Genomic DNA, 18,727 nt, shown 5'->3' with positions numbered 1-18,727 from the left:
GTGATCGATTTCCATGGGAATTGGGAATTGAAGCTACCTCTAGTAAAGTTTACCTACAACAACAGTTTTCAATCATCCATTGGTATGGCTCCCTATGAAGCACTGCATGGAAAAAATTGCAGATCGCCGATTAATTGGATGAAGTCGGTGAGAGATCAGAACTTGGACCACAGATTGTTCAGTAGGCTGCAGATGTGATGGTCAAGATCCGAGACAGGATAAGACCGCCCAGAGTCGCCAAAAGAGCTATGCTGGCAAAGTCTAGTGGCTGAATCAATTAGTGGAGGAGGCCACTTGGGAAGCCGAAGCAGATATGAGAAGTCGCTACCCGGAGTTGTTTGGTAAGATTTAATTTCGAGGACGAAATTTATTTAAGTGGGGGAGGAATTGTAAAACCCAAAATCAGTACACGTAAAACCCATGCATTTATTTAATTTGTTAAATTATTTATTTAAATTTTTAAATGATTTTAGCGATGCATGATTTATGATATTTGCATTATTTTAAATTATTATATGTTTAATTGATACACGTTAAAATATTTTCTTGAGTTTTATGTTGCAAACAAATATTCGATGCGGGATCGAGAAAAGAGAACGGTGACGATTTAGGAGATTTATGAAAATGTGATATTTTATTTCAAGTCTAGAAAATTGGTATTTTAAAGGATTTATGAAAGTTTTAGCATTTCAAGGTCTAATTTAAATTATTAGGTGATTTTGTGATTTGATCATATTTGTGTGACTGCTCGAACTGCGTAAAACGTGTTTTTTTTTATGATTTTCGAGCTCAACCGAGTGGGTGACGCCCGAGCGGTGAGATTTTACCGCCCGAGCACCAAGCTTTCTGGAAAAAAAATATAATTTTTTTTACATTTTTGTCTTGGGCAGGCATGCATAATGTATTAGTATGTTCGACGTCCAAAGAAAATATTTTATGTTTTTTGAGGTATGCTAATTGTATCGTGATCAAATATGATAGGGTTTGGAAGCCGAAGAACGTGTCCGGGAACTTCTCCATCCCGATAAAGTATGACCAGGTTTTGATCAGGATTGAAAAGTGGTCAAGTATTACAGGGACCAATTCACCCGGTAAAGTATGACCGGGGATCTTATGTATGTGGTAGTGGACATATCTAGCAGTCCAGTACTTTGGTTTAGTCTGATTAGGCGCACTATGTTATGGGTCACTTGCTTCGAAACATATCTGTACGCAAAATGATGAGGATATGCATGTTTAAGTATGTATGATACCATTACGTTTATGAAAATTTTTATAAATCGATGGCACGTCTATGGTTACATAAGTATGTTCAAAGTTAAGTTATGTATGTGTTACTTTAAAATGGATGTGTTTTTCTTATACGTTACTTGCTATTCCTAGTTTATACATGCTGAGTCTTTAGACTCACTAGACTTGATCGATGCAGGTGAGGACGAGTTTGAGGAGACGAGAGGCGGAGACCACTGAGCTGGCTCGGACTGTGCGGTGTACTAACTTGATGACCGCCTTAGTTTTCAAGGATTTTTTCTTTATGCATGATAAAATTGTTTACTCTGGTTTTTATTGAAATTACTCTATGTTTTTTTAAACAAGTACTCATTGCAAGTTAGTTTACATTTCAAATATTTGTTCAAGAATTTTATTGTTATGGCATTTTGTAGGAGAATTACTTATTTAAGAAAAAAATTATTTTCTGCAAATTTTAAGTATGTTTAAAATACGGTACGTTACAAGTTGATAATCATGACGACCGTCAAGAGAATCCCAGGCCACTTCCAAATGGGGATGCTGCTACTCGAGTGCTGGAAGGTATGGCACGATTCTTTGAGCAAGCTCCGAGGACACAACATGATATGGATGATCAGTTCAGGAGGTTGGGTCTGAAGGCGTTTTCAGGTACCACTGATCTATTTGTTGCTGAGGGTTGGATCAGATCCCTTGAGGTGCATTTCTGCTATCTGAATATGGAGGATGTTGATCGAGTCAAGCTTTGCTACTTATATTTTGTGGGATGATGCTTCTCTTTGGTGGGAAGGAGCTGAGCAGGGTGTCAATCTAGCCACCCTTACTTGAACGTTGTTCAAGAACATCTTCTATGTGAAATATTTCACTACTCATGTCAGGGGATGTTTGAAGAGGGAGTTTATGAGTCTCTGTTAGGAAGTTCGATAGAGATTGTCACTTCGTGCCCCTCATCGCCAGAGATGCTGCTGAGAAAATGAGGCATTTCATGGATTGCCTTCGATTTACTATATGTTGTGATGTGATGTTGATGTGACCGACAGATTATGCAGCTGCAACTGCTTGTGCTTTCCAAGCCGAGAGAGCCTTGAAAGATATTGACTTTGAAATGCAACGTAAGAGGTAGCAGAACTTTCAGCCAGTCAAGAGGCAGTTTACAGGACCTCCAGCTCTGGGGCAGCAGAAGCCCCAAGGCCAGTTGAAGAAGCCAGGGCAGCAGAAGCCACCACAGTTTGGAGATGCCCCAAAATCTGATGAGAAGCCACTGTGCAAATAATGCAACCGCCCTCACTATGGAAAGTGCGTGTGGAGAACATACAAGTGCTTCCTTTGCAAGGAAAAAGGGCACAAAGCAATTGATTGCCCAAAGAAGAAAGGACCAACGGTGGGCAGAGCTTATGTTGTGCATGCTAAGGAGGTAGAGGCTGAGTCAGACACGAATTTAATCACTGGTAACCTATTAACTTGACAATTTTACATTGTTTTTATTTCATGGAACGTTAAATTGGTTAGTAGAATTGATAGGGATAATAAGGAACTTAGAGAAAACTAAATTGCATGCTCTACTTTACTTAGATTTAATGGATGACTTTAAATTTTTAAAATATTGGCATAAAATATAAGTTTTAAGAATGTAAAAGATTGGATTGAATAAATCTAAGAATTATGGGGCTTGAAAAATGAAGGTAACAAAAGTATGAGGTTTGCATCGCATAAATAAAAAACTATAGAGATTAAAATGCAAAAACCGAGAGCTCGAGGGTTTAAATGCGCAAGTTCGAGTGTTTCAAGGGTTAATCCTTGAATTTTAGATGTCCTGGGACTAAAATTGAGGTGGTCGAAGTTCCGAGTTGAAATTTGGAATTTTTCAAAATTAACGGACTAAATTGAAAAGTTTGAGAATTATAGGGGTTGTTTTGTGAATCTAGAAGATCAGAGGTTGTTTTAATAATTTTTGGAATTTTAGGATCAAAACAGTAAATTTAGAGAGGTTTGGCCTGAATTGATAAGTTCGAAAATATTTTGGGGTAAGAAGGCAAATTTCGAGAATTGAGGGCCCAAAATGAAAGAATTTCGAGAAAGAAATGGCTGAAATTCGATTTTCGAAACTTATTTTTAGGCATATTGTGTAATTTCGAGATTTAATAAGGGTTAATAGGCAATTTTTGAGAATTATGAGTTATGATGATAGAAATTCTTTAATTTTTCGACTCAAATGGATTTGTTGGTATATCTGTCGCAGGAAGGATATTTATTTGAGGTGTAGCAACCTATGTATTGTTGGATTCAAGACTACACACTCATTCATATATGAGAAATTTGTCAAGCGGCTAAAAATTATACCCGAAGATTTGGATTTGTGCTTTAGAGTTTTAATTCCTTCTGGTGATCAGATGGTTACTATGAGTATTGGGAGGAATCTCAAGCTTCGTTTATAAAAGAATTTGGTTTATACAGATCTCATCGTACTCCCAATGCCTGAGTTCTACATAATTCTTGGCATGGATTGACTATCTTTGAATGGAGCTTCGAAAGATTTCTGGTTGATGTTGGTATCTATCTGACCGCCTAGCAGGAAATCTTTCGGCTTTGAGGCAACGAGGAACAAGAAAATGCTACATCTGTGCGAGGAAACTTATCAGGCGAGGCTGCCAAGCCTTTCTGACGAATGTTATTTCATTACCTATTCCGGTCAGTCAGGAGCAATAGGATGTTGAGGTTGTCAGAGACTTTCCTATAGTCTTTCCTGAGGACGTTTCTGGCATTATACCGTACCGAGAGGAGGAATTTTCTATTGAGTTGATGTCGGGTACAATAAAAATTTCTAAGGTACCCTATCTGTAAGGTCCAAAAATAAGACAACGTAATCCAACTGCATGCAAATCTAGGGAAAATAGAAAATGACTAATTAAATGGTTTTAATGAGAAGAATTAATTATGATATGCATGATTACATCTTTAAAAATAGTTTTTATTGTTACGATGCATTAAACTGTATTTTTAAAGGATATTCGAGCTGCGATCGAGGAACGGAAAGTGAGGACTGAAAAAGAAAAAATATTTTTATTTAATAATTGTTTTTAATTATTTAAAATAAGGTTAATGTTATATGATATTTTTGAGAATAAGGCGTTTTGACGGAGATCGAGTCGTAATTTTTAACGGTATTCGATTTTTGACGAAAATAACTTTTTTTAGAACTCAGCTAATATTTTAACGCCCCAGATTCGATGACTGTCCTCACTGTATCAAGACGGGTCTTTCCAGCGTGCTTATGTCCTCACTCACACGCACCTTGAGAAACTTCCCAAGAGGTCACCCATCCCAAAATTTCCCCAAGTCAAGCACGCTTAACTTTGGAGTTCTTATGTGATGAGCTAATGAAAAGAAGATGCTCCTTCTTGATATGATTAATACATATCAAATATTTTAAGCTCTCTTCAAATGTACAGTCCATTACATTGAACAGTCTCAAAATCCCTCTCATTCCGGTATGGGATCGGTTCATCCATGTTCCCTCCACCTAGAAGCCTGCCAGGAGCCGCTCATTGTCCGTGCAACCACATGGCACCGGCGATCACCCCCCGCCCTATTCGGCCCCGGGCCTCACATGCCCACCATCTTCCGCTTGGTTTGTCCTCGAACCACACCGTACTAAGAGAGTTCGGCTCTGATACCAATTGTAACGCCCCAGATTCGATGATTATCCTCACTGTATCAAGACGGATCTTTCCAGTGTGTTTATATCCTGACTCAAACGCACCCTGAGAAACTTCCCAGGAGGTCACCCATCCCAAAATTGCCCCAAGTCAAACACGCTTAACTTTGGAGTTCTTATGTGATGAGCTACCGAAAAGAAGATGCACCTTCTTGATATGAGAAATATTTTAAGCCCTCTTCAACTATACACTCCATTACATTGAACAGTCTCAAAATCCCTCTCACTCCGGTGTGGGATCGGTTCATCCATGTTCCCTCCACTTAGAAGCCTGCTAGTAGCCGCTCATTGTCCGTGTAACCACATGGCACCGGCGATCACCCCCCGCCCTCTTGGCCCGGGCCTCACAAATACATTCATAATCTTTCCTAAACAAAATATTTTAAATATTACTTACTATGCTTAATGGGCCTAATATAATAGACTAATGGGTAGAGGCTTACACCTTGTGTTTTAATTAAAATAAATGCCTAAGCCCTACCCCATTACCCTTAAAATCACACGCCCCTCTCCTCAAATAATTGCTAGGAGCTCTCCCCTCCCCCCAAAAAACACACACCACATGTAACTTTGAAGGGGAAAGCCACAAAAAGCTTGAGGAAAAATTCAGCAAGCCCTCTCCGTCGACGTCCCTCGAATTGCCAAAACGTTTTCGTGTGTAATATATGCAAAGGCACGCCTTAACTTTCTTTCAAACATCTTTCACCCCATATTATGTATATTTGATTAAATTTGCTTGAAAAATACGTAGCGCAAGTTTTATTTTCGTTTTTATTGACATGCATGCATATAGCTCATGCTTTGATGATTCAAAACTCATGTATATGTTGCACAAAGGGGCTGCCATCATAGGACTATAAAAAGGGTCAAGTTTAAGAGGGTTTGAGGGCATAGAAAAGCTTAGACAAGGGCTTCACTGGGATGGGAGGAAGCTTGCACGAAATTAGTGAAGATTCATAAGTTAGGGTTCGGCTAAGTGGAAACTCAGCGTGCGGCTCGACCAGGTCTTAACCAGGGCTCTAGCTGGACGTGGTTGGGTGTGAGGAAGAGTCCTAGCATGTCTAGGACTCACGCACAGCAGCTAGGAAGAGTCCTTGTGATTTAGGGCTCTTCCCGTGCATTCCCGTGACAGCATTTGTGCGAAGGGTCACGGCTTGTCCAAGGGGTTCATGCTAGGTCCGAGAGTGGTCAAGTGAGGATCATGAGGGTTCGGGCTCAGGTGGTGGCTCGGGTGAGGAGTCCTCGTCGAGTTAGAGCTTGTTATTGCACTATCGATCGCGACTCACGTGCAAGAAACTATGGCATGGGCTAGGGGCTGGTTCAAGGGGTCAGGGCTGGTCACTAGGGACCATAGGTGGTCTGGTCATAGCATGTGTAGAACCCGTAACTTAGGCTACGTATAAGCCATGCATAATTCTAATATTTTAAATTAAAATGATTTTTATTGCATGAGTATTTAAATTTAATTATTTTATGCAGTTGTTTAATTTTTATCATTTTAGTGAATTCAGTGAGGCCGGACTGGAGTTGGAGTTTAGAGATAAAATTTAAGATTTAGAAAACATTTCCAGAATTTATTTTAGCTAGGAAGTAAGTTCATTTAAGTTAAAAAGGAGGTTTGAGGATTTAATTTAATTACTTGAGGTGAATAGGAAATAAGTTCATTTAAGTTCCTTAATTAAAGGATTAATTCACTAAATTAATTAAAGGATTAGTGAGGCTTTTAAGAGTTGTTAATTTACTAGATAATCAAAAATTCCCCTTCATTTATTAGTAAATTTTCGGCCCTTAGTATCTAGACTATTCCTTGCCAACTCATCACCCTTTTGACCCATTCTTTGTTGAGTTAGCATAATAATCTTTTTAATTCTTTATCCACCTTAATTAAGTAATTATTGAGCATTATCCTAGTCTAGCAAACATGAGAATTCGGCCACCTCACCCCTAAGCACTCCAATAAGAAATCATTTGATAGCAACAAGAATTCAAATTTCAAATAGAAGTAGACTTATTCTTGCATCTCCCCTTATATTGCACCCATTACCCTCACTCTCCTAACCACCACTCTCCTCCCATATCCACCGAAAGTTTGAGAGCATTCAGAGGAAAATCAGTGTAAAAACCGTGGGTTTCATAGCTAGAAACAAGAAGAAAATCGGTAGCAAACAAGGAAGCTAGAGCGCACCACTCCTTCGCGCCGCGTCGTCGTCGTTCGTTCGTTTTCTTTCAAAACGAAACCAGGCATGCATATATTCTTCCTTGACTCTTCAATCAAGTCCTAATATAATTTATTTTCATTACATGATCATGTTTTGATTGCCAAAACCGAAATGTTTCAAGAATTTTTCAGAAAACATCGCATGCAGATTTTCGGTTTCTTGATGCTCTTCACGGTTTGCTTGGTGTTGTGAGTTTCAGGTATTGGTTCGGTTCCAGGCTCCCAAGGCGACGTCTATACATGTAATAGGATGAATTAGGACCACATTTGTCCGTGGGTTTAACCCCATGCTCGCTGAAACGCAAGAAATTGACAGCAGCTCCATTTGTGTCCAAGTGTGTTTCGAAAAATCTGATGTTGCTGTCATAAGGGATACGGATCTGATCATGGCTGCCCCAAAGCCTATATCCATGGTTAGATCACTTCCCTAGCATGTCTAAGACGTGACTAAGTCGCCCTTTTGGTGGCTTGGTCCATGGTGAATCGGTTTTTAAATTAAAAAACAAGAACAACCCCTCCCCACCTTCGCCCCTCTCATTGTACAGCATGTATGGTTCGGTTTTGGTGGCTTGGTGTGGATCTTGGTTGGCCTATGGCCCTTAGCCACGGTTCATACCATGCCCCTAGATGTCTAGATCGTGCCATGGTCAATCAAATGGCCACTGGAACGACACGAGACAACAGACGAAGTGGTACACCCCACGCACGCAAGGGTGCTTCTCGGGTGAGAGTTTCGGGTTTGCTTATGGTGTGATGCGAATTGTGGCTGGCCTAGGGCCCTTAGCCATGGTTCAAATCATTCCTTAGGATGTTGGTAAGAGGTTCTGGTTGGAGGTTCAAGCCCCAATGGCCATTAGCCTCGCGAACGACGCAAGGAAACCAAAGCACAGTTGCTGTATTTTTGGACAGCAACTTGCTGTGACGGTTCAGTGGCTTGTTCGAGTTCTCGGTTGGCTTTTAGCCTATGGCCTTGGACTGGACAGTGCCTCATTGAGTTGGGAAGGTCATGTTTTTGACCGTTTGTCATTCGGATCACTTTTGAGGTCGTACGAGAAATTACGGTGCGATGTGCCAAATTGACTCTCGAAAGAGCGCTTCATGTTTTGGCCTCCATTCACCTAGATTTTGACCCTCACCATTTTTAGGAGCATTATTTTATCATTTTAATCGTATTTTAATCATGACTATATGACGTTTCAGTGTTGGCTCGGGTTGGTTCGGAGTCATGATTAAATACGAAGTTGTTCGGTGTAATTGTCTCATTTTTTAATGTTATTGCATAGTTTGGTCCCATAAATCAATTGCATATTTTCATGACATATTAGGTTGCAGCGAGCCTGGGAGAGATCCAATCCACTCAGTAAAATTGTTACAGGATACTTAATTGCGGGAATTAATTATATTACGTGCTAAAATGTTCATTTTTGAGATTATGCGATATTGCTTGTGGCCATTTCACTATCATGGGATTATTGCTAAATCCGGTCGCCAGTTACCGGTCCGGTCGCCAGTTACCGGTCAGTTCAGTTTGTACCACCTAGTATACTGAGGCATAGTCTTATCAGACGTTTATTATTTTACCCGGTCGCCAGTTACCGGTCATGGGAGCATTTTATTATCCAGGTCATCAGTTACCGGTCAGTTTCAGTGCAGGGGCCACTTGCGTAGACCATAATCTCACCAAAAAAATTATTACAGGCTCTTTCAGTACAGAGCTCCATGGAGCAAACATTTTCACTTTGATTTTCAGTTCAGTTATGCACGTATTATAATTAATTGTGCCACGACATTTTTACGATATACCTCATGACATGATATTTTCACTTGCATGAAATTTTTACGATATACTCGTTATTTACGATATATGCATGTTGAGTATTTAGACTCACTAGACTTGATTGTTGCAGGTACTGATGATGCCGGGTCCGAGGGCGGGGCCCAGTGAGCTAGCTTGGGTCGGCAGTAGTGGAACCCGATGACCTCATTTTAGCACTTACTATTTTATGCTCAAACAGTTTATCCGTTGTTGGATTATTCTTAAATTGTTCTTTTGCAAACAAATAATTTCTTCAGCTGCTATTTATAATCATTTAAACTTTAGTTAACGGTCTATTTCATGAATGAGGCATTTTACTTACTTTACAAAGAAAAATTTTTAATTTTTCCGCAAATTTTCAAACACGAATTTTCGAGTCGTTATAGCATGGCTCGAGGAAATCACAAGACGGCTCGAGGAAATTAGAGTTAGGGTTTGGTTCTTTAGTTATTAGGCTAAAGGGTTGAACCATAGTCCACGTGAGTCGATTCATCATTCACAGGGGTAATTTAGGAATGAAAAGTCTATGTTTAATAATTGGGAAGAAAATATTAAAGTTTGAATTAATTCGGGAATTAAAAGCTCTACGAATTAATAAATATAAAATTAAATCGAAAGCTTCGAATTACGCTAAATAAAATTATTACAAATCTAATTTAAGATTAAATAATTATTTGGGATGGTCTAGAGTCAATGAAAGTAAGAAAAGTCGAAGTTGAGAAATTCTAAGTCTAGGGGTTAAACAGTCAATTACACCTAAAAATGATTGACGTCCTGGCAGTGCCTTGAATGTTGTAAATAATGATAATCTGCTTATTTTAAATGTTTATGAAATTTTATGATGAAACATTAATACCAAAAGACATGTTGCATGCTTGATTAAAAGAAAAAATGATTATTATATGCTTGAATTTTTATAAATGGTAAAAAATTGAAAAGTTTAAGCAGGTGAAGTGATTATTATTAATACGATGATACAATGATTATGATGATATGTAAGGCCAAAGCTCAGTTGATGGGTGAGAGTGTCGTTGATGTCCCCGCGGCACAGTACTGTGGTTATGCGTAGATGTATCCATCGACCTTCAGCTGATACGAAAGTCACATTTATTGGTCCGAATTCAATAAAAAGAAAAATTTATATGATGAAAAGAAAAATGTATATGATAAAAAAGAAATTGTTTATGATGAAAGGAAAAATGTTTAAATTTATGCATGTCATGAAAATTATTTTAAGTAAAAGTATTTTACTGTTGCTTGTGATTGTATATGTTACATGCTATCATGGTTAAGGTTTGCTGAGTCAATAGACTCACTATGTGTGATCGATGCAGGTGAGCATGATAGTGAAGTTGTGTAGGGACTTGATGGTTGATCTTGATGCACTGAAGGTGTACACAACTCGATGATCAGCGCTAGTTTTCAGCAATTAAATTAAGATTATGATTTGAGTTTACGTTAAAGATTTTATGACTTTTGTGATGCTTTTGAGAGGTTTTTTGAGAGGATGTTAGAGTTAGGTTTATTTCGCCATATTGCTTAGTTTAGGTTTGGTAAACGATTGACGATTTTATGTTTTAAATTATTTCCTTTGAATTTTCAAATATAATTGGTTTGTTTATATTTTAAAATGGTGCCAAGTTATTTTAAAAACATGTCTATATATATGTATATGTGTATTCGGATGAAGTTTTAAAAAAAGTTCTTGTAGAACCCGTAATTCAGACTACGTATAAGTCATGCATAATTCCTAGTATTTAAATTAAAATGATTTTTTCATTGCATGAGTGTTTAATTGCTTCTCTTTAAATTTATTTATTTTACGCAGTAGTGTAATCGCCATCTTTCCAGTATATAAGTGAGGCCGGACTGGAGATGGAGTATTGAGATAAATTAATAAAGTCATGTTTAATTATTTTATTCATTTTATGCATAATTCATGCATGATAGGATTTGCTTCATGAAATTTTAAAAGCTCATGCATTAGGATTTCTAAGTGCATTTCACGTTCGAGCGAGGATCGGAGACCGGAGAATTTCCAGGAAAATTATTTTATTACATGATTTGTTGTTATAAATTAAGTTAAAGCATTTTTAACTGTATTTTTCAAAATGAGAATTTTTACCCGCAGGACTTTATTTTTTTACGGTACGCAATTTTATCGAATCGGGGGACTTTTTATTGGTTCGGCTAATATTTTCAAAATCTTTTCAACTCGAAATATTTTTCGGGAGTGAGTTTGGACTTAATGGGCCTACTTTTGAGTTTATAGGGCTTAATTATCTTTTAATCTTAAATTAAACAAGGTAGGCCCATTAACTAATAATTGATCCTATATAATTACCCTTAAACACCATTAACCCTAAACCTAATCCCACTGAACAGCCGACACCTCCCCTCTGCTCCTCTCCTTCTCGGTTTCAGAAAAATCCTAGTTGAAGGCCTCGTGTTCTTCTCTTAGGCTTGCAAGAAAAGTTTCCCCGGTGTTCCCTCGATCTCGCTTCGTTCATCTAAGGCACGCTTGTATTATCTTTTACTGCATCATACACGTTTTTATATTCTGGGGAGTGCATTCATGCATGACAATTCTGATCTAGCATAATTCATGAAGAATTTTCGTATCTTACTTATGTTCTTGCACTTTCTTGATTGCAACTCATTAATTCCTTGGTATTGTTGCAAGGGGACTGCCGTAAGTTGGAGGTAAGGGGCTGTATAGGCTGTATAGGTTGTGAGTGATAAGATTCTTATGATGGTGTGGAGATCGATCGGGTTTTGATAGGATCGAGCAAGGGCCGAGCGTTTGTAAGGGTGAGGGGTTCGGTTCAAGCCATCCTGCTACATTAGTCGTGCAAGGGTCTCCTCCTGCTCTGTACCAGGCCCTGATGGGGCTGTGTTGGGGTTAGGGATGACTTGAAACATGCTGGTGTGACAGGAAGCTCGATCGGACCAAAGAAGGTGTTTTGGGTCTCGGTAGAGCGGTGTGTTGTTGTTCCTCGTTGCTGGTTGGTAGGAGTGTGCATGGGAGCGGTGGTGTGAGTCGGTTGAGTGCCTTAAGTTCTAATCTAAGTCCTTGTTGTGTGATATCGTGATTGGTGCGTTGAGTTGAGGGTAGAGGTGTGAGTTTGGGAAATGCCAGTGCATGAGGTGGCATTGCAAGATGGGCCGAAAGTTTTGGGTTCATGTAATTAATTAATAGCCGAGAGTTTTGGGTCTAATATCATGGTATTAGGAACTTCATAGTGTTTTTAAGACAAAATAGTAAGTTGGGAAAATTTCGAGTAAATTTCGAGTGGTTTCGGATTAAAATCGGGACTCCGGTCCAAGTTCTTAAACGAGACGGTTAAGTTCTGATTTTGGCTCGAGTTTACGTCTAAGAATACTTTTAAAAATGTTTTGGGATATTTTAAGGAGTTTGGTAAGCTTCGGGTCAATTTTAGAAGTCCAGGGTTGAAACGATAATTTTTGGGTTTTCAGGGGCAAAATGGTCATTTTCCACCCGGGGTGAGATTTTAGTCCTAGCAGCGCCCTGAGCACAAATCATAATATTTTTGAAATGTTCATGCATCACGTTTACGATTTTTATGCTATTATAATAATTATGGTGCATGCTTAATTTAAAGGAATTAAGTGAGGAAGTGAAGAGCACTCCGTCTCCGCCGCGCCGCGTCGTTATTTTGTTTGTTTTCAGTCAAAACAAACCAAGGCATGTTTATATCTTCTTTCACTCTTCAATCAAGTCATATAGGTATTTTTAAATATAGCAAGTACATGATTTTAATGCAAGAAGATCGAAATTGTTCATATTTAATTATGTCATTTAATTATATTACGTGCATGAAAACAGAAAATGATTATTTTTGAGATTTATGCGATATGGCTTGTGGTGCATTCACTATGTGGGAGCATTATTTATACGGTCGCCAGTGACCGCTCAGTTCAGGTTGGTACCACCCGGTCGCCAGTGACCGATCACTTCAGGATGGTACCATCGGGACTTCAGTGACCGCCAGCTCAGTTCCAGGTTCCTCGGTAGTCAGTTACCGATCAGTTCAGCTTAGTGCAGTGGCCACAGGCGTAAAACATAATCTCAACAGAAAATTTTATCAGTTATTTCAGTACAGGCTCCAAGGAGCAAATATTTTTACTGTGATTATCAGTTCAGTTATGCACGTATTATAATTGCTCAGATCAGTTTATTTTCAGCATGAGTACAGATTATTTTCAGTATGCCTCATGACATGATATTTTATCCCATGCATAGTTTACTTTAGATTTTACTCGTTACCTGCGATATATGCATGCTGAGTCTTTAGGCTCACTAGACTTGATTGTTGTAGGTACTTATGAGGTCAGGGCCGAGGGCGGGGACCAGTGAGCCAGCTTGGGTCGGCAGTAGTGGCACCCGAGGACCTCAGTGCAGCAGTGTTTATTTTATTCCGCAAACAAATTTTTATCAGTCATTGGACATTTTTAAATTGTTATTGTGGACAAACAATTATTTCATTCCGCTGCTTTTATTTTAAACATTGAACTTGATTCATCAGTTGGTTTTATGAGTAAGGCCATTTAAGTTCTTTTAAAAAGAAAATTTTTAATTTTCCGCAAATTTTAAAGCAAGCAGTTTTAGGGCCTTTAAAGTTCTAGTATAATTTAAAGAAAAACGAGTAGTGGACGTTTCATTATCGTCTAGCTCCAGCCAAGACGAAAGAGCTGAAGGATCATATTCAAGAGTTGTTGGACAAAGGTTTTATTCGCCCAAGTTTTTCTCTATGGGGCACACCGGTATTATTTGTGAAGAAGAATGATGGTAGTATGGGACTCTGCATTGACTATAGAGAGATGAATAGAGTCACCATCAAGAATAAGTATCCTTGCTTAGAATCGAAGATTCATTTGATCAGCTTCAAGGAGCTTCGATTTTTCTCGAAGATAGATCTTTGTTTAGGATACCATCAGCTAAGGTGAAAGAGTTAGATGTTCATAAGAAAACTTTCAGGACTCGATATGGGCATTACGATTTTTTGGTAATGCCATTCAAGTTGACCAATGCTCTAGCGATCTTCATGGCTCTCATAAATTGAATATTTCAGCCGTATCTGGATCATTTATCATAATCTTTATAGATGATATTCTGATTTACTCGAGAAGCAGAGAAAAACACATTCAGCACTTGAGAACGGCTCTACAGATATTGCAAGAAGAAAAGCTATTCGCTAAGTTCAGCAAGTGCAAATTTTGGCTCGAGAGAGTGGCGTTATCAGGCCACATTATTTCTAGAGAGGGAGTTGAAGTCGATCCTAACAAGATCCAGAGAGTTAGAAAGTGGCCAGTACCTAAAAGTGTGACCGAGATCCACAGTTTCTTGGTTATAGCGGGCTACTACCTAAAGTTCATGCAGGGTTTCTCTTCTATTACAGTTCCCTTGATCACCTTGACGAGGAAAAATGCGAAGTTTATTCGGGGATAAGACTGCCAGAAGAGTTTTGAGAAGTTGAAGCGAGATTTGACTTTAGAGCCAGTTCTATCGAAGCCATCAAGGCAAGGAGAGTATGTTCTCTATACAGAGACTCAAAGCTTAGTTTGGGCGCAGTACTAATGCAGAATGATCGAGTGATGGCATAAGAATCTAGACTATTGAAGGTTCAGAAGAAAAATTACCCGACTCATGACCTTGAGCTTACATCAGTAGTATTTGTTCTGAAGGTCTGGAGACATTAATTATATGGGAAGAAGTGCAAGATTTTCACTGATCATAAAAGCTTAAAGTACTTCTTTACCTAGAAAGAGTTGTATATGATGCAGCGGAGATGGTTAGAGCTTGTGAAAGATTACAACTGTGACATTAGCTATCATCCCGGGAAAAATAATATAGTTGTGGATGCTTTGAGAGAAAGACAACAGTTATTGCTTAGTTGTCAGTTCGGAGACCATTGTAGGCAGAGATTCAGCGATTCGAGCTTGCAATGTGTGCTAGGGGCGAGGCTCCTAATCTTTCTACCATGTCAGTTCAGTCGAATCTGAGGGATAGAGTCCGATCAGGTCAGTCTTCTGATTAGAAATTATAGAAATGGGGATTGAGAGATGAATCCAAAGGTCGGAAGCTATATTAAAAGGAGGAGGATGGCATATTTCAATATCGAGATCGACTTTGGGTTCCTAGTGGTGATTCACTGAGAGCTGTTGTTATTAAGGAAGCCCACAATACTACGTACTCCATTCATGGTGGAAGTACGAAGATGTATAAGGATTTGTAGACATTATATTGGTGGTCGGGCATGCAACGAGACATTTTGCGTTTTGTGTCCGAATGTTTGATGTGCCAAAAGGTTAAGGTAGAGTATCAGAGGCCAGCTGGGAAGCTTAAGACAATTCCTTTTTCAAAGTGGAAATATGAAAATATCACGATGGATTTTGTAGTGAGACTGCCAAGGACTGTCAAGGAATTCAACGCCATTTGGGTGATTGTTGATCGTCTTAAAAAATCAGCGCACTTTTTACCTAGTAAGACGACATTCACCATGACTCAATATGCATATTTGTACATCTAAGAAATATTCATATTGCACAGAATGCCAGTGTCTATTTTTTCAAACAGAGATCTGTGGTTCATATCGTCCTTTTGGAAGAGTCTTGATTTAGCTATGACGACGAAGTTGTTGTTCAATACATCGTTTCTGGAGGATCTACTCTGAGCTTGTGTGACTGATTTCCACGGCAGCTGGGAACCAAAGTCACCTATAACAACAGCTACCAGTCGTCTATAGCCATGGCTCCTTACGAGGCACTTTATGGGAGGAAGTGCATATCACCGATCCATTGGGATGAGGTTGTGAAAGAGTAGAGTTCGGTCCAAACTTGATCAAACAGACAGGAGAGCTACTAGTCAAAATCCAAGATAGGATGAAGATTGCTCAAAGCCGACAGAAAAGCTACGCTGATAAGCGACGAAAGAAAATAGAGTTTGCAGTAGATGACCACGTATTTGTGAAAGTATCACCTGTGAAGGGTGTGCTGAGATTTTGCAAGAAAGGCGAACTCAGTCCGATGTTCATAGGACTGTTTGAGGTTTTGGAGAAGATTGGAACATTAGCTTATAGAGTGGCTTTGTCACCAATGCTGGCTGGAATGCATAATGTGTTCCACATCTCGATGCTTCGAAAGAACATGTCGAATCCTTCACATGTACTGAATTATGATCCTCTGCAGTTGTCACCGAATATGTCTTATGAGGAGAGGCCTACACAGATTCGAGATAGGCAAGAGAGAAGCCTCCGGATTAAGGTTATTCAAATAGTTAAAGTCAAGTGACTAAATCATTCGGAGGAGGAAGCTACTAGGGAAACAGAAATAGACATGAGGAGTCGCTACCTAGAGTTATTTGGTAAGTCTTAATTTCGAGGACGAAATTTCATTTAAGGGAGGGAGGAATCGTAAGGTCCAAATGCGATAACATAATCCAACTACATGAAAATCTAAGAAAAATGAAATTATCTAATTAAATTATTTTAATCATATTAATTAAATGTGGTAGATATGTTTACAAGTTATAAGTATGGTTTTATATTAGAATGCATAAATCAGTGTTTTCAACTATTATTCGAGACGCGACAAAGGAACAGAGACCGATGACTGTAAGGGAAAAATATTTTTTTGAATGATCATTTTTATTACTTAATATATGGTATATTTAATGTGTAAATTTTGAAAATGGGGTCTTTTGAGATAATTTTATATGTTCAGTCGTATTTTAAACTGATAATCAATTTTTTTAATAAAATAAGAACTTTTTGGAGACTAGGTTGATATTTTTGAAATCTTTCCTAACCAAGATATCTTCCCTAAGTACTATTGGGCCTATTATACTAGGATATTGGTCCTAGTTGTCTACCCAAGCATTTGTATTCTGAACCTTGATTTCCAAGACCTAAATCTACTACGATCACACGCCTAAGACAAAGAATCATACGGTTTATGTCCCTCTTAAAGCACCATATATACCACACGCCCCCAAGCACTCACACTTCAATTTTTGAAGGAAAAAAAAATGCAGCAAGGTTTCCTCGTCCCTCAGGAAACACCTATCAGTGACTAGACTTAAATATTCGAGCGTGAATCACACAAAGGCACGCCTTATTCTTTTTTTCTCATCATTTCATGCCATAATACATGTGAATATATATGATTGCATGCAAAATCTGATATCATTTTTATTATTTTCGTTTTTATGGTAAATACATGAAAAAATTAATTTTTTTGCATGTTCTTGATGATGGGAAGGGGGTTTCCTGGTTTCCATGGTTGAAGGATCGAAATACAGAAGGTTAAGGGTCCTTAGGTGCGCGATGTAGGCATGATATGGTGCAAGGAGAAGGAACGATCGGGTTAAGGCTTGTCCAGGAGGGGTCCTAGGGGTTTGGTTATGGTCCTAAGGTTGTTGGTCAGGGTCTAGTTCGTTCGTTAGGGGCTATGATCGAAGGAGTTTGTGGTTTGTTAGGGCTAGGGTTTGGCTGATTGGTGTAGAAATTTTCAGTAGGGTTCTAGACATTCTTAAGGGATATAAATGGCTTGAATTGGATTTTGATTAGGGGCTGGAAATGTGTTATTAAGCTATGATTAAATTTTAGAAATTTTGGTAAAGTTTCGGGATGATTCGAGTTAAAATCGAGATTTGGTCCAAGTTCTAAACGAATTATGAAATTTAGTCAATGAGCTTAAATTTTATATCTAAGAAATGTTTATGGATGTTTTTTAAGATGTTATGGTATGTTTGGGTGGATTCAGGTCGAAGTTTGGAGGTCCAGTGGTAAAATAAGAAAATTCGGGTTTCAGGTGCAAAACGGTCATTTTACACCTGAAAAATGTTAGGAATACTGTAATGAACGTTAAAATTGTTTGTTTTGAAAGGTTATGAAATTTTATGATGAAAATTGGCAAAAGCTAAAAGACATGTTGCATGCTGGTTTAAAAAGAAAATTATATTATGCATGTATGATTGTTGCATGTGGATGTATCCGTATTACTGTTATAACAATTAAGCCATGCTGAGTCATTAGACCCACTAGGTGTGAATGCTACAGGTGAAGATATTTCTATTGAGATATGAGGAGTTGATGATTGAACTGAAAAGGCTGATGGTGCACCGAACCTAATGGGCTTGCTAGTTTTCGCACAGTTGATGATTTAATAGTACTTTACATATTTTTATGACTATTATGCAAAGGAGTTGTTTTTGAGTTATTGAAAAGTTTATGCTCTTTTTAAAAAATGATATATATATATATATATATATATATATATATATATATATATATATATATATATATATATATATATATATATATATTGCCCCACGTGTACTGAAAGACCTCCCAATAATGATCAACACAGGGTGCCCCATACCTGTGAGCTCAACCTTCCTAGCTTCATGACTACCCAAAACCCAGACGAAAAATGATCAGGATATCTTTTTTATGCCCCAGATATCTCTGGGGTATCATAAAGAAGAGTATGCAGAAACCGCTTTAGGTATCTCCTGCTCTTGCCTTAGTTCTACCTCCTGACCCTAGCAATTCAACTATTTCTTCTTCAACAGTCTCCACAACCCAAATCGTTCAACTTGTAGATATTAAAAATTGAATTCTTGATCAAAAACAAAAGTTTCCCTGAAAGTGACGTCCTTCCTCTAGATCAGTTAGAAAACATTAGACATCATGGTCAAGAACTTAAA

The 18,727-nt window shown here is 38.3% G+C and overlaps 1 protein-coding gene across 1 annotated transcript; it reads left to right on the top strand.

Annotated features, from left to right (window-relative positions):
- The first annotated feature begins 15,900 nt into the window (after positions 1-15,900).
- On the top strand, positions 15,901-16,308 carry LOC140815549 (uncharacterized). The gene has a single exon (XM_073174628.1). The coding sequence runs from the start codon at positions 15,901-15,903 to the stop codon at positions 16,306-16,308; it is 408 nt and encodes a 135-aa protein (XP_073030729.1).
- The last annotated feature ends 2,419 nt before the right edge of the window (positions 16,309-18,727 follow it).

This window comes from Primulina eburnea, chromosome 15 (assembly GCF_022965805.1).
Source record: "Primulina eburnea isolate SZY01 chromosome 15, ASM2296580v1, whole genome shotgun sequence".
Taxonomy (NCBI): Eukaryota; Viridiplantae; Streptophyta; class Magnoliopsida; order Lamiales; family Gesneriaceae; genus Primulina; species Primulina eburnea.
Note: the sequence above shows the minus strand (reverse complement) of the source record. Positions and strands in the feature narration are given on the sequence as shown.

Excerpts from the sequence above, each read along its gene's own strand:
- LOC140815549 (XM_073174628.1), top strand. The coding sequence starts at position 15,901 with ATGAAGATTGCTCAAAGCCGACAGAAAAGCTACGCTGATAAGCGACGA.